At 58.0% G+C, this 27,226-nt stretch overlaps 9 protein-coding genes across 9 annotated transcripts; 5 read left to right on the top strand and 4 right to left on the bottom strand.

Moving 5' to 3' along the window:
- Nucleotides 1–732: 732 nt before the first annotated feature.
- Nucleotides 733–2,667, top strand: TRAVEDRAFT_25321 (uncharacterized protein). The gene is made up of 2 exons (XM_008033603.1): nt 733–1,142; nt 1,717–2,667. The coding sequence occupies exons 1-2, from the start codon at nt 778–780 to the stop codon at nt 2,456–2,458; spliced, it is 1,107 nt and encodes a 368-aa protein (XP_008031794.1). The 5' UTR covers nt 733–777; the 3' UTR covers nt 2,459–2,667.
- Nucleotides 2,668–3,295: 628 nt separating this feature from the next.
- TRAVEDRAFT_67905 (uncharacterized protein) lies at nt 3,296–7,214 on the bottom strand (the record flags this gene model as incomplete). Its single annotated transcript, XM_008034446.1, has 5 exons — nt 3,296–3,602; nt 3,665–5,378; nt 5,518–6,590; nt 6,643–7,110; nt 7,178–7,214. The coding sequence occupies 5 exons, from the start codon at nt 7,212–7,214 to the stop codon at nt 3,463–3,465; spliced, it is 3,432 nt and encodes a 1,143-aa protein (XP_008032637.1). The 3' UTR covers nt 3,296–3,462.
- Nucleotides 7,215–8,737: 1,523 nt separating this feature from the next.
- TRAVEDRAFT_67904 (bacterial bifunctional deaminase-reductase) lies at nt 8,738–10,165 on the bottom strand (the record flags this gene model as incomplete). Its single annotated transcript, XM_008034445.1, has 5 exons — nt 8,738–9,039; nt 9,109–9,374; nt 9,451–9,717; nt 9,786–9,856; nt 9,909–10,165. 5 exons carry the CDS (start codon nt 10,163–10,165, stop codon nt 8,968–8,970), a joined length of 933 nt encoding a protein of 310 aa, XP_008032636.1. The 3' UTR covers nt 8,738–8,967.
- A 1,202-nt stretch (nt 10,166–11,367) lies between these two features.
- On the top strand, nt 11,368–12,770 carry TRAVEDRAFT_110297 (peptidase M24A methionine aminopeptidase; the record flags this gene model as incomplete). Its single annotated transcript, XM_008034444.1, has 7 exons — nt 11,368–11,668; nt 11,759–11,904; nt 11,963–12,059; nt 12,120–12,339; nt 12,405–12,513; nt 12,574–12,654; nt 12,708–12,770. Coding segments are annotated over 7 exons (1,017 nt in total), but the record flags the coding sequence as incomplete, so codon positions are not given.
- Nucleotides 12,771–13,073: 303 nt separating this feature from the next.
- TRAVEDRAFT_157802 (uncharacterized protein) lies at nt 13,074–17,621 on the top strand. Its single transcript, XM_008034443.1, has 10 exons — nt 13,074–13,412; nt 13,653–13,783; nt 13,833–14,109; nt 14,165–14,245; nt 14,295–14,516; nt 14,574–14,860; nt 14,916–17,046; nt 17,105–17,291; nt 17,350–17,523; nt 17,573–17,621. The coding sequence occupies exons 1-7, from the start codon at nt 13,163–13,165 to the stop codon at nt 15,750–15,752; spliced, it is 2,085 nt and encodes a 694-aa protein (XP_008032634.1). The 5' UTR covers nt 13,074–13,162; the 3' UTR covers nt 15,753–17,046; nt 17,105–17,291; nt 17,350–17,523; nt 17,573–17,621.
- Nucleotides 17,622–18,068: 447 nt separating this feature from the next.
- On the bottom strand, nt 18,069–20,478 carry TRAVEDRAFT_109109 (alpha/beta-hydrolase; the record flags this gene model as incomplete). Its single annotated transcript, XM_008034442.1, has 14 exons — nt 18,069–18,133; nt 18,186–18,263; nt 18,319–18,435; nt 18,491–18,826; nt 19,098–19,237; nt 19,295–19,389; nt 19,439–19,456; nt 19,515–19,628; nt 19,690–19,717; nt 19,774–19,825; nt 19,868–19,908; nt 19,967–19,986; nt 20,043–20,102; nt 20,158–20,478. The coding sequence occupies 14 exons, from the start codon at nt 20,476–20,478 to the stop codon at nt 18,069–18,071; spliced, it is 1,485 nt and encodes a 494-aa protein (XP_008032633.1).
- Nucleotides 20,479–22,481: 2,003 nt separating this feature from the next.
- Nucleotides 22,482–22,905, top strand: TRAVEDRAFT_41393 (uncharacterized protein; the record flags this gene model as incomplete). Its single annotated transcript, XM_008033899.1, has 2 exons — nt 22,482–22,661; nt 22,729–22,905. 2 exons carry the CDS (start codon nt 22,482–22,484, stop codon nt 22,903–22,905), a joined length of 357 nt encoding a protein of 118 aa, XP_008032090.1.
- A 677-nt stretch (nt 22,906–23,582) lies between these two features.
- Nucleotides 23,583–26,009, bottom strand: TRAVEDRAFT_41392 (alpha/beta-hydrolase; the record flags this gene model as incomplete). The annotated part of the gene is made up of 15 exons (XM_008033898.1): nt 23,583–23,647; nt 23,699–23,776; nt 23,832–23,948; nt 24,016–24,361; nt 24,424–24,582; nt 24,658–24,781; nt 24,834–24,928; nt 24,978–24,995; nt 25,036–25,164; nt 25,216–25,243; nt 25,299–25,350; nt 25,409–25,440; nt 25,499–25,518; nt 25,578–25,637; nt 25,689–26,009. 15 exons carry the CDS (start codon nt 26,007–26,009, stop codon nt 23,583–23,585), a joined length of 1,644 nt encoding a protein of 547 aa, XP_008032089.1.
- Nucleotides 26,010–26,850: 841 nt separating this feature from the next.
- On the top strand, nt 26,851–27,161 carry TRAVEDRAFT_102597 (uncharacterized protein; the record flags this gene model as incomplete). The annotated part of the gene is made up of 2 exons (XM_008034441.1): nt 26,851–26,943; nt 26,997–27,161. Coding segments are annotated over 2 exons (258 nt in total), but the record flags the coding sequence as incomplete, so codon positions are not given.
- Nucleotides 27,162–27,226: the final 65 nt, after the last annotated feature.

Raw genomic sequence — 27,226 nt, 5'->3', positions numbered from 1 at the left:
GCTCAGAGATCAATGAAGCGACATCCTGCGACACCTCCATATATGTACGTCGGAAGGTTGACTCGCCCGCATCCTGCCACCGCCAGTTTCGCGGGGTCGGGCATCATATCAACCCCCAGACGGGACCATTGCCCTCCCTCGAGATGACTCACCCCAACTGATCTCCTGCACAGAGGCCTTCGCGCAGAACAGCCCCCGAGAACATACCTTCACGGAGACCATATGCACACCAAGCCGTGGTGAGCCTTACGCAAGTGGCCGGCGCCGGCGTCGAGGAGGTAAGCTGCCGCGTTTGGTTCAAGCCCTGTCGGTGCTCCAAGCCTTATGAGCGCAAGATCTTCGTGATGTTCTATCAATATGAATCCTGCTGGAAGTACGTGTATATATCTATGGTGCTTACTTCAGATAATCTTCTCCATAAGGTATGGACGTCTTGTAAGTTGATCAAGCTTTGTGCAGCGATGTGCATACTTCTCCTCCTCAGATCATGAGTCTCATCTGCAACTTCACACGACCTATGTTCTGAGGCCATATGATCACTCCTATCGACTGCTGGGAGCAATAAATAAGTGAGCTGCGAACTCGCGGGCGCATGACTTGATGATGCGCCCAGTATATCCAGGAAGCAGTGTCCCCGAGACTGACCGCGCATCTTATTCCTCCCCACACGCGACCAAATGCCAAATCTCTCTTTCTCCACCCCTCTACTCGACCTGTGACACCATCCGTACAGCGCTCGCGTTCTCTGCAGACGTTTTTCGCGCAGAGTACCCGTAAATGACGGACGACATACCTCCAAACTCGCCCCTCAGCAGCACGAGTTCCGACACAGACTACAGCTACAGCTCCGCTTCAGTGGCGACCGTCCCGACTAGCGAGCGACATCCGGATCTCTACTACGACGATGGGACGGTCGTGCTCTCCGCGCTCACCCAGAACGGCACTCGCCAGTACTTCAAGGTGCACAAGTCGGTCCTGTGCCGCCACTCGCCCATGATCGCGGACATGTTCGCAATCCCGCCACTCCTTGTGCCCGGCTCGCGGACGTGCATCGCGGAGACGTACGACGGCGTCGTGCACGTCCAGATGCCGGACAGTGCAGAGGAGCTCGTCAGCTTTCTCACGATGTTCTACGACCCACTGTGAGTACCTGATGTTCAGGAGCCTATACCCGTGCGCGCATTTGAAAACGTCGCTCTTGGGAACATGTCTGTTTGGTATGTTCCCCAGAACAACGGAACAGCCATAATCGACGCGGTGCTCATAGCAGCCAGTACATTGCCCGCAGAGCGCGCTTCGCGTGAATGGTACGACCGTACAACCCACTCGAGTCGCTCGCTATATCAGCCGCCGCAGCGAGCCTCCCGCCGTTCACTTTGTACGTCGAGAGGTAGCCCTAAGATCGTGGTACGGTTCCATGCATTCCACAAAGTACGATGCGAGTGGCGCGATAAACTTTTAGGATGGCTCTCGGGGGTGAAGCGAGAGTTCAAGGAAAATCGCGACGATCTTGAGGGAGCCGCCTCGGACATGCGCATTACAAACATCTGGCGTCCATTCAAAGTGTGTCGTTCTCGTCAACTTTGATGATAAAGGGTACCGGCAACTTCAAGTTATCCCGGAGTATGCGTTCTACACTTGTGACAGATGCTACTTTTGCGTTCTCCCTTCTTTCGCCACCACACGCACGTCACTCACCTAGCGTTCCCCTTGCAGCGGCGCCGCATACAAGCGCTTTGATCCCAACACGCCCGTGCTCGTCGAGGGCGCGCTCAAACTCGCGACAAAGTTCGAATGCGACGCCGTCCGACACCGCATCATCGAAAACCTCGAGGCCGACTGGCCGCAGACCCTCGCGCAGTGGGATGCCCGCCGCGCCGAAGCCGTCATCCTCCGTTCCGAGCACTCGCTGCAGCTCACCGGCAAGGTCGGCGGACGATACCTCGACGACCGCCTGCCCGAGCCCGCGTCCGCGATCCGCATCGCGAGCGACCACGGGATCCCGAGCCTGCTGCCCGCGGCGTTCTACCAGCTCGCGCTGCTCAGCACAGACGCGGACTGGGACGCGTACCGCGCGAACCCGGGGAAGCACCTGCGGTTCGGGGCGCGCACGGCGCGGTGGCGGCTGCTCGACAAGCGGGACCTGATGCGGCTCGTGCACGGGCAGAAGCTGCTCGCGGGGTACACACGCGCGGTGGGCACGGACATATTCGGGCCGCGCTGCCAGCGGGGCGTGAAGGGGTGCACGAAGGCGCGGAACGACTGCTGGAAGTACTTCCAGGAGAACGCGCCGAACTCGATGGACGACCCGCTTGATATTTTGTACGACTGCATGCGCTTGGACACGCTGTTCACAGAGCTGCCGTGCGCGGCGTGCACGACCGAGATCACGGTCATGGCCGAGAAGAAGCGGAGGGAGCTGTGGCGGAGCCTTCCTGCGTTCTTCAACCTCCAGTGATCCACACCATACCCTCCCGTCTCTCCTCCTCATCTCCGTTGCTAGGCTTGTGCTCACTCCGTTGCACCGTTACTTTTCACGTTGTCCCATTCCACCTCTTTGTTAAGTTGTACTTCCTCCGAACCTGTATTAGTACCATGCTGTATTCGCCGCTCCGTCGACCTGCTGTTCTCGTATCCTGTTGTACAACACGTTGTTCTTAACCTTCCCACACGCCGCATCACAAGTTAGGCCCCAAGGCCCGCATGTCGTATGTCGTCAGAATCTATTCGTGTATGACGTCGGTCGTATCATAACTATCAACGTGTACAGATGGGGTTATATTCTCTATGACGCAGCGTGCCGTACGGGCACGCCGCGCGGAGGTGGGACATGACATCGTACGCACACCAGACAAACAAACGAGACGTAGCCACGCGCCTGGGGGGCCTCTACTGTATCCTACAACGTGAGAGTAGATAAATAGGTTGACAAGGGAGAAGAGGTGTGTGGTGTACATCGAAGGCTGCTTCGAGGGAAGTGCGAGAACGAGAAGAGACGAGACGGGGATGCGGGGAAACGGGGACAGACGCGTGGGCGCGGGACGGGGCGGAGAGAAAACGCGTGCGGCCGAAGCGGAGGTGGGGAGAAAGCAGGAGGGGAGACGGGGGACGGAGCCGATGTGTGGGTACGGGGGGTCGAATGCAAGAGGGATTATGGCGAAGTGCTGGGGATGCCAAGACGTGGATCGGGCGAGGCGGGTCGAAGCGCAGCAACAGGACGTTAAGCCAAGTTACACTTTACAATACCATATATAATGGGTTTACACAGGAACGGACAGATGCAAGGCAGAGCGAAGGGGAATGGAATGGGGGCGGGGAAGGGGACCGAGATGGGGATGATGATGCGAATGCTGCAGGGGTGGGGGTGTGTGGTGGTGGGGTGGGGGCGTTGCAGAATGGAGAGTCAATGCAGTCGTGCGGGGTCGTGATCGTTACATCGTCGTGAAGGGAAGCGTGAACGAGTTACTTTTGGTGCTGCTGGCGAAGGAACGCGGCGTGGGCCTGCGCCCGGTCGCACCTCTTCGCGATGCGAAGCGCAATCTCGTATGCGCGCTCGACCAGAGCACGCGAGGGGCTCGTCGTCGGGGTGTGATCAAGCAGGTCTGCACGGCAGGTGGTCAGTGTCACTGTTATGCTTAATCGACAGAAAGCCTAAGCAACGCACCTCGGTACTGCAGCACATAGCGCATGACCCTCTGCGTCGGCTGGATCGCCAGCTCGCGCACATGCATCTTCGCGTCCTGCTCCGAGTGCTTTTTCCCGTGTCCGTGGGCACTCGCGCTCGACGAGTGGCCGTGGTGCGTGTGCGCGTGGCTGCCGTATCCATGCGTCGGCGTGTGTGGGGAGACCGGGGACGCCGGCGGGTTCACCAGGCCCGGCAAGTTGCTGAGCGACGACGGCATGCTCTTGCGCTTCCACGCGCCCACCGCGGTCATTGCCGTCATCGCGCGGCTCAGCCCGAGGGCCGAAGCATTAGCCTTCTGCCCGTGTCCGTGCGCGCTGCGAGCGTGCGCGGGTCTAACCGGGGAATAGTCGGGCTCGAAGGGCGGCGGCATCTGCGGGACGGAGAGGCCGAACGCGAGTCCAGTGCCCAGCGCAGCGGTAAACATCCCGCTGCCGTGCCCAATGCTCGAGCTTGTCTCGCCGCCGCCATGGCCGACGTCGGACATTGTGGTGGAGAACCGGCGGCCAGCCATAGAGTCGCGCTTGATGGGCGTCGATGTGCCATTCTGGCTGCGCGTGCGCATCGCGAGCCGCAGGCTCGGCGCGGGAGAGTCGTGCCCGTGGTTCGAGCTGTCGTCCGCGAACTTCTTCGTCAACTTGCGTGTCGGCCTGAGGTTGGCGTCCTCTGCGAAGAACTCGCCGACGACGGCCGACCACGCGACCAGGGCGGTCTCCAGCTCCTCCTCACAGCCAATGAAGGCGGTGCTGACACCCCACGCACTTGGGTCGTCGAAGAGGTGCGCGAGCAGCGTCTCAGACACTTTGATGAGAGCAGGGAGGTGGCGGACGACCAGCCACGCGTAATGCGAGGAGAGGTCCGTGGAAGCCAGCTCGCGGAGGCGAGCCTGGTAGTTCCGCTCTGTCTGCACGAGCTCGCGGCAGCGAAAGAGCATCTGGCGCGCCGTGTTCCAGTCCTCCTCGTTGTCTCCGTCCGAAAGCGCGTCGTCGTCCGAGATGTCACCGTCAAGCTCGCGGTCGAAGTTGCCGACACTGAAGCGTGCGCGCGACGGAGAACGCGTTGAGATGCCCATCTCGCGCGGCCCTCCGAAGAAAAACGACGACCGGCGGTCGCTGGTGTCCAGAGTGGAGTTCTCGTCTCCGTGGCCAACCTGGCTGGGCGCAGCACTGCGACGGCCGGGCAGGCGACCACGCGCCAGCGCCTGGCTCTCCTTCCGCAGACGTTCGAGATGGTGCACGAGGACTTCGTCTGGGACATCGGCCATCGCAAGTGTCCAGCGCCGCATCGCGTCTTCGCTTCTGTCGAGGGATCCGCTGACCACAGAGAACCCAGTGCCTTCGGCCTTGCCTCGCGCAACGCGCTGGAGAGGGCTGGGGCTAGAAGTCGAAGACTCCGCGGATGGTGAAGGAGGGCCACCAATCACATACTCCGTCGGCGATGCGCATTCCACGTACGGATTGAATGGGTCTGCGTTGATGGGATCGTCCCACTCACGTACGTTGAGGCTGGAAAGGCGATCGGACAGGTCATCCTGCAGAGCAAGCTGAGAAGACAGGGCGGCAACGGAGGTCGAGCACAAGCCAGTGCAGGCCAGCTGCGCGAGCGCATGCGAAGAGCGTTTGCTCCGGACTTCGAAGATCGGGTCCAACGTCGACGCCCGCCGCGAATCGCGTGAAGGCGACGAGAGGTCCGTCAACTGCGGGCAGCGAATTTGCGCATGATGTCACGATTGACGGTGGTAGGACGCAGTTCGGGACAGAACGTGATGGCCGGGCGGATGGCATGAGGAGCACGTCAGTGCCGGGAGATAGCGCGCAGCAAGCAAGGAGGCTTACGGAAGTATACCATGAGGCCGGGTCCGGACCGTACTCCAACGAGTCGGCCTCTTCAGCAGTGTATCGCGCTTCTTCGACACTTGACCAATTCCTCCTAGTCGGCGGGCGCTGGCCTAGATCGTCTGGAGTCGATTGCGACCTGCCTAGAGCTGCCGCATGCCCCCCGAGTGGATACTGGTACACGCCCGACGGCGCCCGTGGCGGCCGCCGCTTGTGAAGCTTGTTCGCGCGGACGCCCTTCGTGCTGTTGCGCGGGGACAGAGAGGGCGGGGAGGCATCAGGAGTGGTCAAGGCTGTTGAGGCGTACGAGAACGCGGTGCTTCCCGAGCTATCCGTCGTACAGCTACTGTCCGTCGTGTCGCTGCTCCTCGAGCTGGGTAGGGGCCGGTTCGTGACCGAATGTCCGCTGTCGCTCACGCTGCGAGTGGCCCTGTAAGGCCTGTCGCTCATGCTGGGCGAGCTGCTCGACCTACTGGAGAGACAGGCAGCGTCGTGGGATCCAAAGGCACGCGCGAACAGAGAGCCAAAGAGCGACTGGCGGAAAGACGACGGCGGCAAGGAGTGCTGACGGGTTTTGTGCAGCTTGTTCCTGCGAACGCGGATTGAAGAGGCTTTACGCGTAGCAGGCTCCATGGAAGTGCGAGCGTGTGGGGCCTTCGGTGAGGACAAGCTGTCATGGCCGGCAGGTGTGGACACATGGGGGGAAGTTAATATCGCCCGGGCGCCCGGCGCGCCCTCCGGCGAAGTCGCGGTGCCATTGACGGTAGTGCGATACGAGTGGCCGACGTCGGACTGAGAGTGGGAGAAGGTGCGTGCCGCCGGTGAGATATCGGTAGGCATCTGTGACGAGACAGACTCTGCACGGTTGAACCTCAATGGAGACTTGGGAGGGACAGGAGGCGGTATATCCTCGTCCACGTCCGCCGCCGCCGGTGATAAGCGAACCTTCGTGCGTCTGTCGCTTTCGGCGTGGATCGCGTTCCCAACGGCGACGAGCACGAGAGGGGCGGCATGACGAGAAGGACGTGGAGCGGGTTGCTGCGAAGAGCGAGGGTCTGCGCGGACTGCGTCGGCTATAGAGGATCTCAGTATGAAGCGAAGAAGGAAGATTGTCAACAAACGTACATCGTCGGGCGGGCGTCTCCGGCAGCCGCTTCTCGTCGCGCGTCGGGCGCAAGGAGCTCGTGGACGACGCAAACGATGGATAACGGCCATCTACGAGTCCGCCCCAGGGCGCGTACGCCGCCCGAGGCATGGCGTACGGGTTAAAGATCTCTGCTGGGATGGATGCATGGACGTCAGTGCGCTTGCGCTGGTACTCCATGGAGCCTGTTTCCTGAAGGGCGCTGTGGGGGATCTGCAGGCACCGAGGGGCCTTCGAGAGATAGGGCGCGCTTCCCTGCGCAGACAAGGAGGAAGACACGGGCGACGACGATGAGTCGCGCGCGAGGGGCGTGGAGGTGGGCGCGGAGAGGCCTGTGAGGGCGACGCCTACGCTTGGGGCGGGAGGGCCATGGAGGAGGAGGAGGGGGGAAATAATCGACCTGAGTCGGACGGGGAGGGCGAAGAGGTGCCATCTCCGGCCAGGGCGGCCTGTATTTTAGCGTGACGACCGACCGCGTCGTTCTGACGTCACGCCGTCCCATGCGCGTCAACCCACCTTCGCCCTGGCCGTCCCTGGTCTCCCCCCACGCCATTGGTGGCCACGTTCCGGATCAGCGCCCTCGTCCGCGTTGCCTGTCGATTATCGTGTGTGCGCCCACTTCCAGACGCTTCCAACACATCCTGCTCTCGTCGCGAGTCCCGTTCTGCTCCACATCGCCCGCCGCCGCGGACACACGCCAGACTCACGGCATTCTGATCGCTCTCGCCGCCCCCCACAGCTGCACGGCAATGTCCCTATACATTCCAGGAACTGTCACACCGCCTGGACCGAATGCTTCCACAGCGCTGGCTTTGTGTGTTCTACACCCACCTGGACTAGCCGAGCGCAAACTCTGACCACCACCTGTAAGCGGCTGTGATTAGGAGGCCATAACACAGGTGGCGGCGCACTCATGACCCCCGGCGCACCTTCAGACACCGCATGCATACCGTTCTACCTGCGGCGGACATGCATGCGCTCTGCGCGGCGCGTCGGAAGAACTCGGCGCAATCTTTGGGTCGCCTCTTCCCATGTTCGCATGGCTTTGCGAGCGCCCCGTATCGACGCCCCAACCCAGCGGCTTCTGAGCTTAATCCTCAATGCAGCGTGTCCGGCGAGACGCGTGTATCCCCGCTTCATTCGCACGTCCCCCGCCGCAAATGTCTCGAGAAGCCATGCTCTGCCGCAAGGCTGCCGCCATGTACATAAGGGTCGGCCGACCCCGCTCACGACCGTGAGGGTCTTCGAGTCTTCGACGCCTTCCGTCTGTCCTGTGGTCGCACCGCGGACGACCCGTGGATAGGCCACGCTGCCACACCCGCCTTATCATGCTACGCCTTGCCTTCTGCAGATCCCAAACGACCGCTTTCCCCCCAAGCTCCGGCGCTGGCTGCGATTAGCGCGAAGCGTCACGCGTCGGTCACAGCATGTCACATCATCGCACGTTTCTCCAGGAACTCGCAGGCACAGCGCAGGCACGCCAGCTCCGCACCACGCTCGCGGGACGGCGGGCCTTCCATCTTTCCAGGCGGCGACTGCTGGAAAGTGGAGAATCAAGTCTATTGTGCGCGCAAAGTCCGGTATATCCAGCTCCATCGTCACGGTATTATTCTCTCACCGGAAGGGCCCTCAGTCGCGAAAACAGCGTGCCGCAGCCGGCAAGGGACCGCACTAGCCAGGGCCGTCAAAGCACGCCTTACAGGAGGCCGTCGTCGTTCGATATCGCCCAGGGCCTTTAGGGGTGCTCAATTCTCGCCGTTCGTTCGCGCGTTCGGGCGCTACATGGGCGCTACACCTACGCGGTTCAGACTCCGCCTAGCACAGTGTCGAGCGTTGTGCGCGTACACGCTCGTCAGTGGTACTCCTGCAAGTACACGGCAGCTTGACCGGGGGCAAGAATTTCCTGACTGTATCTAGAGGAGATTCACATAATTTCTGCCATTTGTGGCTGCTTTAGTACTTTCTTGCGGCGAAAGAAGCGCCCGACTGCGAATGTGCATGGCAGGTCCGTGAAATTAGCTCATGGTGCCTAGTACCTCAGCATCTTGTACTTATTTTTAGTCCATTAAGTGATCACAGAGAGCATCTTGGTGCTAGCAACACTTGCGACGAAGCACGACGCTCGACACTGTGCTAGGCGGAGTCTGAACCGCGTAGGTGTAGCGCCCATGTAGCGCCCGAACGCGCGAACGAACGGCGAGAATTGAGCACCCCTTTTTACACTGCGTATTCCTGCGCCGAAATACACCCAACCGCCAGGCTCGTACACAGATACGCCCGACCGCCAGGCTCGCCGCTCGCCGCAGCTACAGCACCTTTAGGGCCGTCACGGCGTCAGGCCCGAACGCCTCGGTCCGGACGTGCTGAAACGTCGGTAGCTTCGGCGGGCACACAGATATATCAGTCGCTATCGACGGTGCGGGGCAGGCGCGATTGGGCACACGTACTGCGTCCGCGAGCAATTCAGTGCCGTATCCCACACCCGCCGCACCCACGAGCGTCGGTGCGACGGTCACGACGAGCGCGTCGACGGCCTTCGCGTTCTCCGTCTTCGTGTCTGTGTCCCCTGAGCCTGAGCCTGAACCCGCAGATCGGTGCGCGGGCGCGGCGGCAGAGAGGAACGCGCGAATAACGCGCGCGCCGCCCTCGACCATCACCGAGCGCACGCCAAGCTCGCGCAGGGCGGACAGGAGGGCCGGGATGGCGATCGCACCTGTCAATCGCAAACCACCACGTTCGACGCCTTCAGGGCCTCGCTGCAATTTGTATATTGGACAGATAGGGCCTACCGGTAGCCTCGTCAGCGTCCACTTCGACGATGCGCGCGCCTGCGTTCTGGAGGGCTGCTGCTCGCTTCGTGAACGCCTCGTTGCCTGCGACGTCGCGCGATCCTGTCCGACGCGCGCAGACGACCCAGGGACGCCGACCGCGTCCGGCTTGGTAGTTTCGCAGGAGCTTGCACGTAGGCGGGAGACGGAGGTGCGTGTCGAGGATGACTGGCCTCGGAATGCGGTACCCGTGAGGGTGTCCTTCGGGGAGCGGGGGAAGGTGACGAGCTACCGAGGGCATGTTCGCTCGTGCACTCGAAATACGCGTCGTTGAAGGTGAATGTATCGGGACTTACTGTTAAGCTGGGGATCGTCGTTCAGCGCAGTGCCGATGCCGACTACGATCGCATCGTGCAAGGTGCGCATCCTGTCTTACCATCGCACCTCATTTTGAAGATGTAGGTCTTCTGTGCACGCACCAGTGGGTCATCACCATGCTCTCTTTCCCACTCAGGATGAGCTGCTTGCCCCCCGCCCCGGCGATCTTCGCATCGAGGGATTGTGCAAAGGTGAGTGTCACGCACGGTCTATTCTCGTCGTTTGAAGGCGTGAAGAGCGATGCTTCGCGTGACTCTTCGTATATCGATGGGTGGATAGCTTCGGACGCAGGCAACCCATATAGGTCAAGGAGGATGGGGGGTGGCCGAGGGAGGGTTTGGCTTAGAGGTGATGACATCTTCGTCAAGCTAGTTCAGGCGACTGCAAGAGGGTATAAGCAATCCACTTCTGCCCTGTGAGATGTGCGACTACCGGGCGTATTGACTCAAACTCACCTGCAGACCCCGCAAACGCAGATTTGACAAAATAATCAAATTCAGCCTGGATCGTCCGCCCTAAGCTTTAGGCTCTGTGCGAGTCATCCCGCCTACAGCCCGCTTCACTTACGTATACATGGTACGCCACGTACCTACAGAATACGTGTTTTCGAAAGCTAGCTTTAACTCGCGTACGTTTGAACCACGGCATTCGCTGCAGCATCGCCGGCCCAGACACGACGAGACCTTTGAAAGAGGTGGTTCATCATGGCGCTGCGCAGGTGCAAACGCATGTGAGAGCCCGGGAGAACGCTGCCAACCCAATTCCTTGGCCCGGGGTCGCGTAATACCCGCCCCAGGAGTGGGTCGCGGCCACGCTGCTCTCCTTCTCGCATTGAATAAGTTAGGAGTGTGACTTGCCTTCTCTCCGTCTATATCCTCTGTCCAGCGTTGTCCTCGAGACAGCCTCCCAGCAACGCGCGACGGTAATAGCAGCTGGCAGCGGTATGTCGACAAGAGCGTACGAGCGCCACGAGCTCCGCCGCCACCACTTTCGGATGCAGAGGGGGCGTCTGTCACGTGCGGGCCGCCCACGATGGACGATCGCCTTTTGGCTGAGCTGAGGCGTCTGACCGGTTTTGCTTCGAAAGCTTGCTCAGCTGCGCCGTCGCCCGTGCTCGTTTCTCTTTCTGGACCCCAGCCTTGACGACGACTATTCCTGCAGCGGCCCAGCCAGCGCGCGTTCAGGGCGGATGATGACCGCCTCAGTCGAGAAGAAGCCCGACGAAGTGCCCCCCGCCTCCCCGGAGGCGGAGGAGGATGCAGATGAGGCGGAAGAGGACGGTGCACCCGAGGCGCAGGGCGCTGGCGGTGAGCGATAAGATGTGTTCTGGTTGGCGTCAGATTACTCATTCAGCACGTTGCAGGCGAGGGCAAGAAGAAGAAGAAAAAGAAAAAGCCCAAGAAGAAGAAAGTAGAGCAGACGGAGCCGCCCACTATCGGGCTCTCCAAACTGTTCCCCGACGGCAACTACCCCGAGGGCGAGCTGCAAGATTACAAAGACGAGTGCGCCCCGTCCCGCCCCCTCCTGCGATCTCCGCGTGATACTGACCGTATCGCCCGCAGCAATGCCTATCGCACAACGTCCGAGGAGAGGCGCTACGACGAGCGCATGGCAATGGAGGACCCAGAGGTGACCTACAACAGCATCCGGCGCGGCGCAGAGGTGCACCGGCAGGTGCGCAAGTACGCGCGCAAGGTGATCAGGCCGGGGATGCGCATGATCGACATCGCGGAGGTGATCGAGAACGGCACGCGCGCCCTCGTCGAGGAGAACGGGCTCGAGGCGGGCATCGGGTTCCCCACCGGGCTCAGCCTGAACCACTGCGCGGCGCACTACTCGCCCAATCCGGGCGACACGCTGGGTGCGTCCCTCTTCCGCTTCCGCTTCCGCGGCGCGGGTGCCCGTAGGGCTCGGGTGGGAAGCGGCCTGGACTAATTTTGTGCGCCGGCAGTTCTGGGTGAGAAGGACGTGCTGAAGGTCGACTTCGGTGTGCACGTGAAGGGGCGGATCCTGGACTCTGCATTCACGCTGTCGTTCGACCCCACATACGACAAGCTGCTCGAGGCAGTCAGGGCGGCGACAGACACTGGCATCCGGGTACGATCATTGTATGGGTTCTCCATTGTCTCCGCTAACCTGGAAATTTGGCTGCTAGGAAGCTGGAATTGATGTTCGCCTTGGCGAGCTCGCAGGCTATATCCAGGAAACCATGGAATCCTACGAAGTTGAGGTCAACGGCAAGGTACTACCTGGTTAGTGTCTTACCGGCGTATCAGTCGATAGATACCGATGTCCTGACATTTCTACTACAGTTAAACCAATTGAGCACCTCAGCGGACACACCATCACCCCCTACCAAATTCATGGCGGCAAGTCGGTCCTCCTGGTGAAGAACGACGATCAGACCAAGATGGAGGAGGGCGAGTACTTCGCAATCGAGACCTTCGGCTCTACAGGGCGAGGAAAGGTCATCGAGCAGGGTGAATGCTCGCACTACGCCCGAGTGGTGGACGCGCCACATGTTCCTCTCCGGTATGTCTCTGAGAGCGAGTTGCAATACATCGAGAAGCACGTTGCTGATGAATGGATGTGCACAGATTGACATCGGCGAAGTCACTATTGAAATCGATCAACAAAAACTTCGGCACTCTGCCCTTCTGCCGGCGCTATCTTGAGCGAGCGGGAGAGAGCAAGTACCTCCTTGCAGTGTGTACCTAATTCCTGGGCTGGCTGAGAAAAGTACTGACAGGCTGGTATTCTACGCAGCTCAACCACTTGGTATCTCAAGGTATCGTGCAGGACTACCCTCCGCTATGTGATGTCCGAGGATCGATGACTGCTCAATTTGTATGTCAAGAATTGGCGCTTGGCACGGAACATGGACTGACACAGTCTTGTAGGAGCACACCATTCTATTACGTCCGACACGGAAAGAAGTGGTCAGCCGGGGAGACGATTACTAGGCAGCCGTGGGCGGAACTCGCAGGAGACGGTCATAGGACGGTCAGACGACTGCGGCGGACTGCCAGATTACTGCGATGTTGTTGTTGTACTGAGAGCCGGAAGGACAGAGTGACCTTGTACGGAGACGTCGCGTGCGCGGATTCTGAACGGCACTGCCGCGGCAGAACGTCGGGGAGTGCCTCGATCACGCATGTGATTGCCGTTTACGGACTGTGGGGCAATGTGAGCACAACAGGCGCCCGCTGTGCGGTCGCGAGAGCGTTCTCCCTTTGTCGTCCTCTCCCTCTCCCGCCAATTGCCTCCTTCCTCTTAATCATCTCCCAGCTTACAGTGCTTCAGTCTCTGTGGTCGAGTATACCTCTTGTTTCCGTTTCGATTCCGCCTGCTCCCTATGCGCTGGTTCCTCTCGAAAGCCCCCGCGGATCCTGTGCAGCCCTCGGAGGAGCCGCAGCCTTCGGTGCTCTCCAAGCTGCCCACAACTATATCCGATTCAAACCCCTCAGAGGCCTTGAAACACTTTGAACGCCCTGGGGTACAACCGCCCTCCTCCAGAGTCGGAGACCCCAGGCTCAAGCAGGGTCAACGAGAACCGATGAGGCTATGGCACTGGTGGAAGTTCGGAGCGTTCGCGGCAGTCAAAGGTGAGTCTCGTTGTCAAACAACCTTCCGCCCACGCCGCAACGGCATACGGTTTCTTCCCAAGTCAGCGAGCCCACTGCCTCCGATCGAACAACAGCGTCCCAGAACTTTTGATGATTCCTGCGAATGCGGGGTAACGATCTTAGATTGGCTCGTCTCTATTCAGTCTTCTACATGACGTCGATCTTCCGTACATTGCTTGGCGAGACAATGTTGCTCACACTGCTTGATGCATACATTAGCCACGACACTCGCCGCGGACGCGCTTTCGCATCACTTGTGGGGCCCGCCGCGGAAGTCATGGGGGATCGAGATGACCCTGCTTTCGAGCATGATGCGCGGAGTCAGTCGTTACTCCCACCTGACCGATATTGTATGTAAATCTCCACCTCACTCGTCAGTCGTGAGCTTACGCGTCGCAGGACACTATTCGTATGCTTATGAGCATCGGTGGCTTGGTACCCGTACCATCCGATGCTCTCGTAACGCCGGTCACGTTCTCCGTTAGGAAACGCGGGTTACGGGGTATCCTGGAGGACTTTGACGCAGCCGAAGACGGCACGCGGGAACTATGTGCCGAGTGGGTTGTCGGCAAGAAGACATGGCACAGACTACAAGCGGAGTGGAAAGCTCGGAAGGAAGGCAAGTTCGGTGAGAAGCCGAAGCGGAAAGAACGCGTGGTGCTATACCTCCATGGCGGTACGTCGTACCATGGTCGTACTCCCTGCGTCCCTGCGCTCACAGCCTTCCGCAGGAGCATATTATATGTTTAGTGCGGCGACGCATAGGTTGATCACACTTCCCCTTGCCAAGTACCTGGACGCACGATTATTCGGTAAGTACAAGCCTTGTGAAAGGGCTCGTATACGCTGACTTGTATCTAGTTGTGAATTACCGACTTGCACCCGAAACCCGCTTCCCAGGTCCCCTCCATGATGCTGTTTCCGCATACTTTAGACTTGTGGACGACCTCCATGTTCCCCCAGAGAACATCGTCGTCGCCGGGGATAGTGCTGGAGGTGGTCTCACGCTCGCACTTTTGATGTACCTGCGCGACAACGATTACCCTTTACCTGCCGGTGCCATCTTGATGTCACCATGGGTCGGTAAGTTTGGTTTTGCTCCAACATCCGCTCCAGCGACTCACACAACTCTGACGACAGATCTTACCATGAGTTGCGAGTCCTGGGAAAGTAATGCTCAGTACGACATTGTTCCCATGCCCCAACCCGGCGACCATCTAAACCCGATAGCCTGCTACCTCGGCGAGCACATGGAGAAATACCTGACACATCCCTACGCCAGCCCATTGTTCGGAGACTTCAAGGGACTGCCGCCATTACTTATTCAAGCCGGCGAAGTCGAGGTGCTTCGGGACGAGATCACGCTCCTTGCGCACAAGGCCACTCTAGCAGGCGTCGAAGTACGACATGAGCTCTACGAAGATATGGTAGGTGGCTTACCTTCACGGGACGCAACACGGACATCTCACATCTCGCTTCCAGGTCCACGTATTCCAATCACTCCCCTTCCTGGATGCCGCTAAACACGCATTTATATCCTGCCATGACTTCGTGTGGTCCTTTCTCCCGCAATACCAGAGTCGCACACCGCAGTCCCTCGACACGTCAGCTGAGAAGGGTCTCGAGGACGAGATCGACAACGACGCGGCACGCGTAGTCCGCGGAGACGGCACTGAAACCGGCGCAGGTCGCGAAGCAATCTCCCAGTCTCCGAAGAGCAAACGTGACAGCGGCAGCTACCGCCGGAAACGCCGTTCCGTCTCCCCAACGCCCACCCTTCAAGGCGATGACCCGAGCTGGGATTCCAAGTACGTATCCTCTAGCAGCGAGGACGAAGGAGACTTGTTCGAAGGCGGCGCTCTGCGTCCATCACGATCCTATACACCCCCTCCCCACAGCCCCGCCGCCCGTCCATCGCTTCTTCCGAAACGACCCTCCCTCGCCCGCCTGCGCTCGACATTCTCCGCCATCGCAGACGCCGCGACCGTCTCCGCGTCCGACTCCATCCACGTCGACCCCGTGCACGCGCACGGTCCCGCCTCCGCGGACGACGTCGCGCCGCCCCCGCGCCGGCGCACACGCATGTCGTCGCTGAGCATGACGTCTTCGGTGGACGCGCCGCCGGAGCCTGCGATCCGCCGCTCGCAGTATAGCCATCCGGACATCAGCTCGCTGTGCCAGCAGTGGCACTCGTTGGGCCCGGCGAACCATACGACGACGTACAAGCCGGAGAGCCCGGTGTCGTCGCCGCAGGCGACCGTGGCGCGAAGGCATTCAAGGACGTTGTCTCTGTCTGCGTTCTCTGCCAAGCGTAGCTAGTCGCTGTCTTTGTTGTCGCTTCCTTTCGAGCATGCATTTGGAACGGGTTTGATGTTGTCGTGTACCATCATCTGTAGGCATATAAACCGCAGTCTGCATGCGCACACGGTCTGTTTCACTCCCCAAGGACTGAGAGTGTCATGGACCATCACACTTGCGTGGCCGCTTGGGCTGATTACATACCACATCGCTCCGGACCTCGTATTCAGTAGTCTGTGCCGTTCATAGAGTAGGACGTTCACTAATGTTCCCAATCCATGTGTATAGTACGTAGTCTGTTCCGCATGTTTCCTCCGATGGACAGAGTAGCACACTCCAATATATAGATCTCCTCCATAACTCCAATCCCGGACCCTCGCCCTCACGACGAGCGCGAACTCCGGCTACGCCTCTGATCCAGGAGCATCCCGCGGTACAACTCGAGCTCCTCGATGATGTTCGTGAGCGCGTTCACCTCCCAGTTCCCGTACACAAACCCAATATACAACATCGTCGTCGCGAGCCACGCGAGCGCGACCGTCATGACGAGGAAGATCGGGTTGATCCACGAGCGCGGGAACCACGCCGACCCGACGATGATCGCGAGCAGCAGCGCGATGCACACCGCGAACACGGTGAGCTGCGTGCGCGCCTGCGACTGCGCGAAGCGGTAGCGCGCCATGAGCGAGGAGAGCGTGAGCGTGATCGACTCCGGGGAGAGGTCCTTCGCGCACGTGGGGTGCTGGGTGCTGGACACGGAGGACAGCGCCACCGAGGGGGACTGTGGGGGGCCGGCTGTATCGACACCCTCGATCGCGAATGTGGCCTCGAGCCCGAAGTGGTCCGAGAACGAGAAGCTGCATCCGGGGACGCGTTCGGTGAGCACGACGCGCGTGTCGATTGGTCGGAGGACAGGCGCGCCGGGGTTGGATGGTTGGCGGAAGAAGACGTAGTCGAGGCGTTTGCCCTGGAACTTGCGCGCGAGAGGTTCTAGCGGCTTTCCGGCCGAGTACGAGTTCAGTGGGGAGTCTGCGGTGACGCCATGGGTGCGTATTGCGTGCTCTGGGGACGGTGGGCTCGCAGCGGTCGGTTCTGGCGTGTTGGGGTGCGTGACAGTCCAGGCGTCGGTGAGGCCGGCGTGATCACGAATGATGGTCATGGGCAGCGAGTTTGGTACGCTGTTGAAATCTCCGGAGGCGATGACATAGCGCCCCAGTTCGGCGGACTGTCTTGCCAGCTTTGCGAACTCCCAGGCGTTCACCAAACGGTGGGCCTTGTGATACTCTGCGCCTTCGTCTCCACCCTTGGCAAAGAGCTAAGCAATAACGGCTTGTCAGTGCAGGGTTGAATGAGATGTGGAAGGTGAAACGCACATGCGTGTTGTAGACCTGTACATGTCCAAGAATAGGATGGGCGAATAGGATACTGGCTGCGGCCTTGCCCACAAACCAGTCCCCGGCGGCAACATCGACAGGCGAGCCATTCAAAGAGTAGGGGTGTATAGTGGCGGCAATGATGGGGAACCGAGAGAATATGACCAAGCCGGCTCCCAGCGCCCCGCTACGAGAACGTACACCTCAGCTCTGGCGTGCGAACCGGTCGCTAGTGACACACGCACCTGTAGAAGAACTTGGAGTGTGGTAGACGCTTTGAGACAGCATCTCGGACGTATTCATAGTCTGCAAACACCCAAAGCTCTTGCAGCGTGATGACATCGTGGTCGGAGGCGGCTAGCGCGGCTGCTATGGCGGTAACGCGCTCCTTTCTGTGTTTTGAAACATACTTCAGACCCCTGCCAACATGTATCAGCGGGACATACAGCTCAGACACAAACGACTGACCAGCAGTTGAGGGTAAGCAGTCGTAGACGGGATTCGGACATGGTCGTCGGTGGCTGAGGCGTTCCACCCCGCGTTGCAAGCGAACTCTCCAAGGCGCTCCGCCTCGATCACCGCTCTGCACGGACCGTGAGGCCGGCCCGAGGATTCCCTGGACTCCCTCCGGCATCTCATGGCGGTCCGAATTTTGTCTCTATACGGCTAGGCAGAGCGGAAAACTCATGTTCGAAATGTTGGCAGCTTAGTATGCCGTCCTAGGATGCTGGTGAGCGATGAAATGTATATGTTCACGGTTTCACGCGCTAGTGATCTGCGTCTATGTAAGTCTACGGCTCCTATTTGACTTCCGTAAACGCTTCACATCCGAAAATTGAGATATGCCGTCGAATTGCGCTATTGAAGAGCGACGATAGTCATGGAGATGTACGAGACTAGATAGGCCAAGCGGCCCAGACACAGAGCTACATTGGCAGCTACGCGTACAGCAATTCGCCCATGTTCACTTCTGGAATTGACCCAGCACAACTGTGGAATCGAGGAAGTCCGTCTTCTGCAGGTTGAAGTCTATGAACACGTATGTCAGGGTGGTCCCTTTAACATCACTTCGGTAGCATACCGTCGGGAATGGCCGTGATGTTGTCCCTCATCAGCTGGAGCACCTGTTTCGTCTCCAAAGTGAACTGTGGCCAGGGAGCTAATCCGAAGTGGTGAACATCGGCGCGACAGGCAGTAGTGACTATATATCATACCTCCGGGGTTGAGATCGTTGATGAAGTTGATATAGAAGTCAGCCATCTGCTCTGCGAACGCCTGCTCGACAGCCGGGAAGTGGCCAAAGAGCAGCTCGAGCTCGGAACCATGGAACACTAGGGACATCGCCCTATCAGGCCCTTATATTCAGGTATGCAGGGATGAACGCACCTCCGAGCGACGGGTCGTTTCCAGGGATGAACTCCCTGAACGCGTACGCAAAAAGCGGCTGCAGCGGTGCGGCCTTGTTGAAGAGCAGCCGGCGCGCAGCGAGGTACATGTTGTCCGTGTACCATGCCTCTGCGCGATCGAAGAGCGAATCACCGGTGTTGAAAGGAGCGCCGAGCGCCGGGTCGTTGGGCGGGTAGAGCGAGTTGATCGTGTTGAGAGTGTCTTGTGTAACGGTGGTCGGGTCGATGAGGAGGTTCTTGATGAACGTGTCGAAGGTCGCGTTCTCTTGTGCGGCAGGCACGTTCAAACCCCGTACGGACCCACTGAATACGGTACCTTCGTTGTTCTGTGGGAACGAACGTCTGGTTACGCGGAGATATAGCAAGAAATCAGGCGGACTTACGTTCGTTCCCGCGAGAATGGGGACATGCAGGAAGTTGTCGCTCGCAATGCGCAGCGAGGGCCGCTCAGGCATGAAGCTGTTTGGCGGTCCCACGGAGGGCTGCCAAAATTGGCCGTTCAGCACTTGTGACGTCAGGGTGTTCGAGGCGTTCAACAGCGTCTACGTATGTCGCATAGTGAGTGGTGTGCTGTAGACGCGTTTAACGATAGAAGGGGCTCACTTCGAAGGGCAACTTCTGCAGGCACGCAAAGGAAGCCGGCCCCGCAGGACAGCCGGTCGCTGCGAGCAGACGGGCGAAGGGGAAACCTGGGTCATCATAGCGGCTTGCCGGTGGGGCGTTTTTACTACGGCATGCTGAGTTTGTGTTCGCCCTGTGGAGAAAGAGGAGTTTGTGTGCTTACAATGGGCCTGTGGACGAGTCGAAGATGGCGGCGCGGAAGAGAGGGCGCGGTGTGGGGAACAAAACCTGCGCCTCCGCGGCTCCAGCACCGGCGGACTGCGCAGACGTCAACGCTATAAAAAGTAAAGACTAACTCCATGCGTACCTGGCCCCATATGGTGACCTATATTTGCGACTTCGTCAGTACCGAGTTTGAGTAGAGCACGAGGGGGTTAACTCACCTTCGAGGGATCGCCTCCGAAGGCTGCTGCATTCTCCTGCAAGAATGTGAGCGCCGCACGTTGGTCAAGCAGACCAGCGTTCAAATCCTCCGCGGGGACGTGACTGCTGGCGAGCTACCCCCAGGTGTCCAGTAACGTTCAGTAAGCTCTTGGATGCGGACTGATAGCGACTTACGAAGCCGAAAGTATTAACGCGATAGTTGCTACGTCATTGTTACAAATAAACAGCAATCCGGGGACTAGAGCAAGGTGTGCATACACGGAAACGAATATAATCGGCTTGCTTGTTGCCACGCTGCGCTGTATGAGAACTTTAGACGCATGAGTGTGTTTCTCTTGGCACACCAGAGAACCGCGCTTACACGTGGGATCGAACTGTGGATCGGAGGCAGCCCTACACAGTGGCGGCATTAGAAGCCCGGATCGTCGCTCATGCTGTGCTGTCTGCGTACCCGTTCATAAACGCGCCGCCCTGATCAAACCCAACGTGAGCTAGCGGTCGTGCTAAACCGTTCGCGGACAACGTACATAGAACCAAACGAGTATCGGGAGTTTCTCCGAGGGTGTCGTCCCGGCGGGCCTGAAGACCTATTTTAGATCGTCAGTGTGTGCAAATATAGGACGATATACATAGACCGCGTACGTTCAGGAACAAGCAATCTTCAGAAAGCGGCGCACCCAGACTGCTGGAGGGCTCCTGTGGGCAGGCATTTCCGAACGTGAACGCATCTTTGACAGTTCGTGAGGCGTTCGTGATGGCCACGGGGGCCTTGAACCGCAATGATCCCACCGGTGGCTGGGCGAACGGGACGCCGAGCCACTTTTCAGTTCCGTTGCCTGTGCTAAGTCCTCTGAAGGTGCCGGAGGTAGTGCGGATGTCCAGAGAGACAGGGGCGGCGAACGCAGCGAGGAACAGTGTGCACACAGAAGCATAGAGACATACTGAGGCCAGTGCACGAGCCATGGTGAGCTTGTTGGACGTCGCTCGGAGGTGATGTGCGAGGGAGGGCGGCATGTCCGAGGAGAAAGGCCTAGCTGAAGGCTTTAAGTAGGCACTGCTGAGAAACGTCCCTGATCGTGCATAGACCCCGAGACCATTGAGGCGGGCGAACTGACACGGGTGATGGGCATCGTATTACCGTCTCTCGCTACTGTCCACATGAGATGGTCACTGCATGCACCTGGGAAGATAAAAGTATACTTACACTATTTACGGCCGTTCTCGAAATCTATGGAGGGCGGCTGATGGCTGCTGAACCCGTGGATCTGCAGGGCTGCGGTCGGTCCGGACTTCGGGAAGGCATAAGCCGTAGCAGAAGGCATCCATCACAGCAGCTATGGGCGCATGAGCGCCGCAAACATGGAAGGATGCGTGAGATATACGTACGGGCGGGATTCCGGAAGTACTTCGGCCGACGGGTGGAATGCTAAGGCAGTCGTTCTGCGATGCGTCTTTGCTGAAGAGAGGTCTCGTCAAGGCCGTCTTACCACCGGTGTTGAGCCATGGTGGTCTATCACCAAGCAATACCCATACAAGATAACAAGTCAGATTACGGCAGTAACTCGCAGTAGTTGGTCCATGTTTGACGTATTGGCGTCGACCAGTTGACCGGTATATCCCTGTTGCGTTAAATCCGAACTAACGAGGCCACAATCATCCACATATACCCACAATCAACCTCATAGGCCCCGTACTTGGGGTCCAATGAGGTGTACACCTCGTCTCAAGTTCATTGGGGGTCAAGAAAGATAAACGAAGGCCTGTAGGTGATGATGATGGTAGAAAAGAGAGCTACGAGCGTCTATTATGGCACGCTTGCTTGCGGACGAGGCCTCGTGAGAAGCGCCAGTTGGCCATGCTAGACAACTTCTTGAACGAGTTGGAATCCACAATGACTCGCTCTCCGTCTACCATCTTATCCCGTCGTGCACTGCAGGCCAACCTTCATCGAAGCTTTATCCTCCAGTCTAATGATCCGGTTAGCAGCGCCTGCGCCAGAGTGGCTCCCTGGTCCTTCGAGCCGCAAGCGTAGGCGAACGTAATGAATGACGCGACATACTCACCTTTCCAGTATAATCATCTATGACCCGCGCGGCTTGCTAAGTATAGCGAGGAGGCTCTGCCGGCCAATGTGGATAGGCCAGTCTGGTGACGCTATGAAGCTGCCGGACGTTGAGACTGACAGGCCGTGGCCGCAGAAGTCATCCCGGATGAGACCGTAGTGCGTCGTTCTGTGGAGCACGGTACCTCTGACCAACGTTCTGTATGAAGATGGATGGTGCCGTCGAGGATCTGAGCGGTATAACGTCACCATGCACTGCGATCTGTCGGCGTGAGGATCACTTTTAGCTTGAAGGTTATTTCGAAACAGGTGATAGGGGCTTGTAGCTGTATCACCCTTGCAACACTGCGCGCATGCTTGAACACATTCGACCCCGCTGCTAGTGTCCGGAAGCTGTTGTCCAGTCCATAGCACGTATGGCTCGTAAAGGTTCTTCGCGTCTATCTAGGGCGGGGCGGCGTTGTCGCCGCTTAACACACTTGAACTGGCAGGCTAAGTGAGCAAAGGCCGCGAAAGTTTGAGAAATTGGCACAAGGCGTACCTCCACTCTGTAGCAACAAATAGTTTTATGGTACGAGTGCATAGCGCAGTTCGCTGATACTGCGTCGAACGAGATCAAGAGTCGAGCGCTCCGGGGGCGCGGAGAGCCGCGTAGTTCAGGCAGGAAGCTGTTGACTGGAGCGCACGCCGGACAGAAGGTCTGTCATACTAATTCAGTATGTGTCGAGATGGAAGTTCTCGTGGGTGTGGACGTAGACGGGGGCCGAGAATGTATCACAAATGGGTCATCTGCGCCTCACTATACAAACACTTCAGTATATATACCACACCCTCTAATGCATGGAGACTCACCAAGTCCAACAGCATTCCTCTCACACACAACCTCCTTCACAACATTCCAGAGATGCGCTACTCCGCTACCACCGCTGCATTCGTCGCCTCCGCACTCATGCTTGCGCTCGCCCCCCAGGCAGCGCAGGCCGGGGTCACGGCGTTCAGCACCGGCACCTGCGGCGGCGACGTTGGGCTGGACGTCCCCTGCGACGGTTCGTGCCACGCGTTCGACAACCGGCACTCTTTCCGCGTATGTTCCATGAAACTCTACGGCTCCAGTATCCGAGCTTCAGCTTGGCTGACGATCTCTTGTTCAGGTCGACGGCGGGTCAGGCAACCATTGCGTGACAATGTTCGAGGACCCCGGCTGTCCTGCCGGCGCCGAGGGCCGCATGTTCACCTTCACGAACCAGGATGGCGGATGCCAGGGGGTGAACACCGGCACGAACATTGTCTCGTTCCTCTGCTCTCCGAGCAACATTTGCGAGGTCTGAGTTGATCCGACCGATATTCTAAACTGTATGGTAAGTGAATTTTGCGGAGAACGATATTCGGGGTGCTTACTCACTTGTGCGTCTCAGAATACTTGGAAGCCTGCGCGTGTGGAGTGACATTGGGCGACGGCGGAGGAGCGTGCCAAAAGGTGCATATTAGGGCTGGGAATGTATGCTTTTGTCGTCTCAGAAGCCTGTTCCCAATATATCAGTCTAAACTGATATGTCAAACGGGAACTCATTCGCTGGCGTGAGCAGTAGTACGAAAGAAATGCAATGACAACGCGCCGCGGCACGCGCTACTGAACGCCTCGACACATTTCGGCAACCTCCGATGTATAAGCGCCTTCGCTAAACACAATGTCGAACCGATCTACGGTGGCTTCGCTTACAACAGTATACTTGAAGACATTCTGTCGCACACTAGTATTTTCTGCAATGTGTATACCCAATTTCACCGTGTTGTGGCCTAGGCTGTGAGTCTGTGACTTAAGCCGGAGCCTCTTTGGGACTCAGCGAATTGGATTCAAGCAGGTTCAAAATACATTTTGATGTACTCTTTGTTGACGGCTAGACGTGTATAATGCACCACAGGGGTTTAAAAAGGCGATCGACATCGGATGGAAGCTAGCTTCACCAGTAGCTACTCGTACAGCAACTTACACGCATACACAAACTTACTTCTGGAATTCATCCAATACGCGTGTCAAGTCAGCGAAGTCTGTCTTCTGCAACTTGTATTCTAGAGCCACGCCTGTTAGGTTAGTCGCATGATAGTATCTGGATGGCGTACCATCGGGGATGACTGTGATGTTGTCTCTCATCAGCTGGAGGACTTGCTTTGTCTGCAAAGTGAACTGCGGCCACGGAGCTAGCGCAGAAGGGTGAGTGCCCGCGCGACGCATAAACAAAGTCACGGAGCATACCTCCAGGATTGAGGTCGTTGACGAAGTTGACGTAGAAGTCCGTCATCTGCTCTGCGAGTGCTTGCTCGACAGCCGGGAATTCACCAAAGAATAACACGAGCTCAGAGGCGTGAGTCACTGTAAAGAGCGTCTGATAGGTCAACGCTCCGAGACTCGGAATATGGGACATGGGACAGCAACGCACCACCCAGAGCCGGGTCGTTGCCAGGGATAAACTCTCTGAACTCATACGCAAAAAGCGGCTGCAAGGGCGCTGCCTTGTTGAAGAACAGCCGGCGCGCTGCCAGAAACATGTTGTCCGTGTACCACGCCTCCACGCGATCAAACAGCGAATCTCCAGTGTTGAAGGGCGCGCCAAGCGACGGGTCGTTGGGTGGGTACAGCGAGTTGATCGTGTTAAGCACATCCTGCGTGATTGTGGACGGGTCGACGAGATTGTCCTTGATGAACGTGTTGAATGTCGCGTTCTCTTGCGCGGCGGGAACGTTCAGACCCCGTACGGACCCGCTGAAGAAGGTCCCTTCGTTGTTCTGCCGGTGCGGCGATAAATATTTGAACAAACAGATGAAAAGCGAGAATGCGGGTCGCTTACATTTGTTCCTGCAATGATCGGGACGTGCTGGAAATTGCCGCTCGCGATACGCAGCGATGCTCGCTCGGGAACGAAACTACCTGGTGGCCCTACCGCGGGCTGCCAAACTTGGCCGTTCACTACTTCTGCCGTCATGTTGTTCGAAATATCTAACAACGTCTACGTGTGTCGCATCGTGAGCGGCAGCTTATAGCTTCTGAGAATACCCGCGGTGGTAAGACAAAGGGGACTCACTTTGAAGGGCACTTTCTGCAGACACACGAATGAGGCCGGGCCCGCAGGGCAGCCTGTCGCAGCGAGAATACGCGCATAAGGAAGTCCCGGGTCATCATAACGGCTGGCCGGGGGAGTGTTCTTGCTGCGTGATCTTGAGTTCAAGTCTATCTAGTGAAGGGGGGAGTTGTACTCACAATGGGCCTGTGGCCGAATTGAGAATAGCGGCGCGGAAGAGCGGGCGCGAAGCCGGGAACACAATGTGGGCTTCTGCGGACCCGGCACCTGCGGACTGTGAAAACGTTAGGTTTATAACAAGGACGGACCCGTTGGATACCAACCTGGCCCCAAATAGTGACCTATAGTCGCAATCACATCAACATGTAAGCTGAATAGAACAGCGTGGTCACTCGCCTTGGAAGGATCACCACCGAAGGCTGCAATGTTTTTTTGGAGGAAAGTGAGCGCCGCGCGTTGGTCCAACAAACCAGCGTTCAAGTCTTCCGCAGGAACATGTCTGCTGGCGAGCTGTCCGCAAATGTTCAGCAGGCCCCTGATTGCAGGCTAAACACGACTTACGAAGCCGAAAGCATTGAGACGATAGTTGCTACAATATTGTTATAGGTAAGCGACAAGTCAGCACCAAGATAGGGAGTGCATACACGGAGACGAATATAATCGGTTTGCGTGTGGCCACGCTGCGCTGTATGAGGACTATAGACATAACAGATTAGTGTTTTTCGCTTAGCATGCCGAAGAAGCCCATCCTCACACGTGGGATTAAATTCCGGATCAGAGGCAGCCCTACACAACGGCATAATTAGAAACTTGGATGGTCGCCCAAGTTGTGCTACACACGTACCCGCGCGAGAACGCGCCGCCCTGATTAAACCGAGTTGAAGGTCAGCGACGTCGTGCTATACCATTACTGGGCGACGTACATGGAACCAGACTAGTACTGGAAGTTTCTCCGAGGATGTTGTCCCGGCGGGCCTGAAGACCTATTTTAGGCCGTCAGAGTGGCAGATACAGGACGATATTCTTAGGCGCACATTCAAGAACAGACAATCCTCGGAAAGCGGCGCACCCAGACTGCTAGAGGGCTGCTGTGGGCAGGCATTTCCGAACGTGAACGCGTCTTTGACAGTTCGTGGGGCATTCGTGATGGGCACGGGGGCCTTGAACCGCAGCAATCCCACCGGTGGCTGCGCGAACGGGACACCGAGCCATTTTTCAGTCCCGTTGCCTGTGTTGAGTCCTCTGAAGGTGCCGGAGGTAGTGCGGATGTCCAGCGAGGGAGAGGCGGCGAACGCAGCAAGGAACAGGGTACACGTAGACGCGTAGCGGTACGCTGAGGCCAATGCACGAGCCATGAGAAGCTCGTGAAACGTCGTTCGGGGTCTACGTAGGAGGAGGGAGGGCCCAGCGCGGTGTGTCCGAGCACGAAGGCCTAACCGAAGGCTTTAAGTAGGCGTCGCTGAGAACGTCCCTGATGGTTCATAAGTCGCGAGACAGTTAAGGCTAGCGAAGTGGCACGGGTGACTCGCATCGTAGTAATACCGTCTGTCGTCACTGTCCACATGAGATAGTCATTGCATGCACCTGGGAAAATGACAGCGTACTTGCCCTATTTATGGCCGTTCTCGAATCTATGAGGGGCTACGTCCGGTCCGGTATTGGAAGGACCATGTGTGCATGAGCGCCGCAAACATGGAGGTTGCGTGAGACGTACGTACGGGTGGGATTTTGATACGTGTTCGCTACTGCGTTCCGTTCGACTATCGACGCCACTGTCACTGTCTGCCGTGGTCCTACGGATCTTCTACCCGGCATATTCAAGAGACTATGCTGTACCACAATATTAGTTTACGCCGAATCTCACATGACTATCGGAGTCTCGAGTTCACTCAGTAGCTAGTGGTCAGGAAAGAGAAACGAAAGCGCGTAGATGATGGTAGAAACGAGAGCCACAGGCGTCTATCATGATGTCGTGCAGGCCAGTACTTAAGTACTTACTATGGATTGGCGCGGGTTGGCAACTAGGCGCCCAACATTCACAGCTTCCTTCCTTCCACCATCTCACCGACTGAGTCTTCAAGCTTTCAAGCTTAAGCTCAGCCCTCGGAACTGGAACAGCTGGGCTGAACAATTGCTCATATTCACCTCTTCGGATCTAGCGCCATGCTACTAAGCTCTGATGATCGAGAAGTAGAGCTTCGGGCGCATATACGCAGTCTACTCTCGCAATATGCGGCCACTCATCTTGCTACGAATTACATAGCATGGACTGAATCAGAGGTTGCAAACGTACGTACTTCCCGTCCTTGTGATATTGACCTGCTTTTTACACGAAGACATAGGGCCTCGCAGAATGCTTGGGCCCCATACCAATGACGGAAAGGAACGCCATTGCGCTGCCCCTTGAGCCCCTTCAGGTTCTTTCACAACAATTGAATCTGATTAGCCTAGACGTATATGAGGAGAGGTGGAAAGTGATAGACAAGGACGCCGTCGCCTATCTCAAGCGCCACATAGTCTCTCTGCAACGTCGAACGGAAGGGGCCGCGGAGAGACACTGGAAGACCGACGA

This window comes from Trametes versicolor, assembly GCF_000271585.1.
Source record: "Trametes versicolor FP-101664 SS1 unplaced genomic scaffold TRAVEscaffold_1, whole genome shotgun sequence".
Lineage (NCBI taxonomy): Eukaryota > Fungi > Basidiomycota > Agaricomycetes > Polyporales > Polyporaceae > Trametes > Trametes versicolor.
Note: the sequence above shows the minus strand (reverse complement) of the source record. Positions and strands in the feature narration are given on the sequence as shown.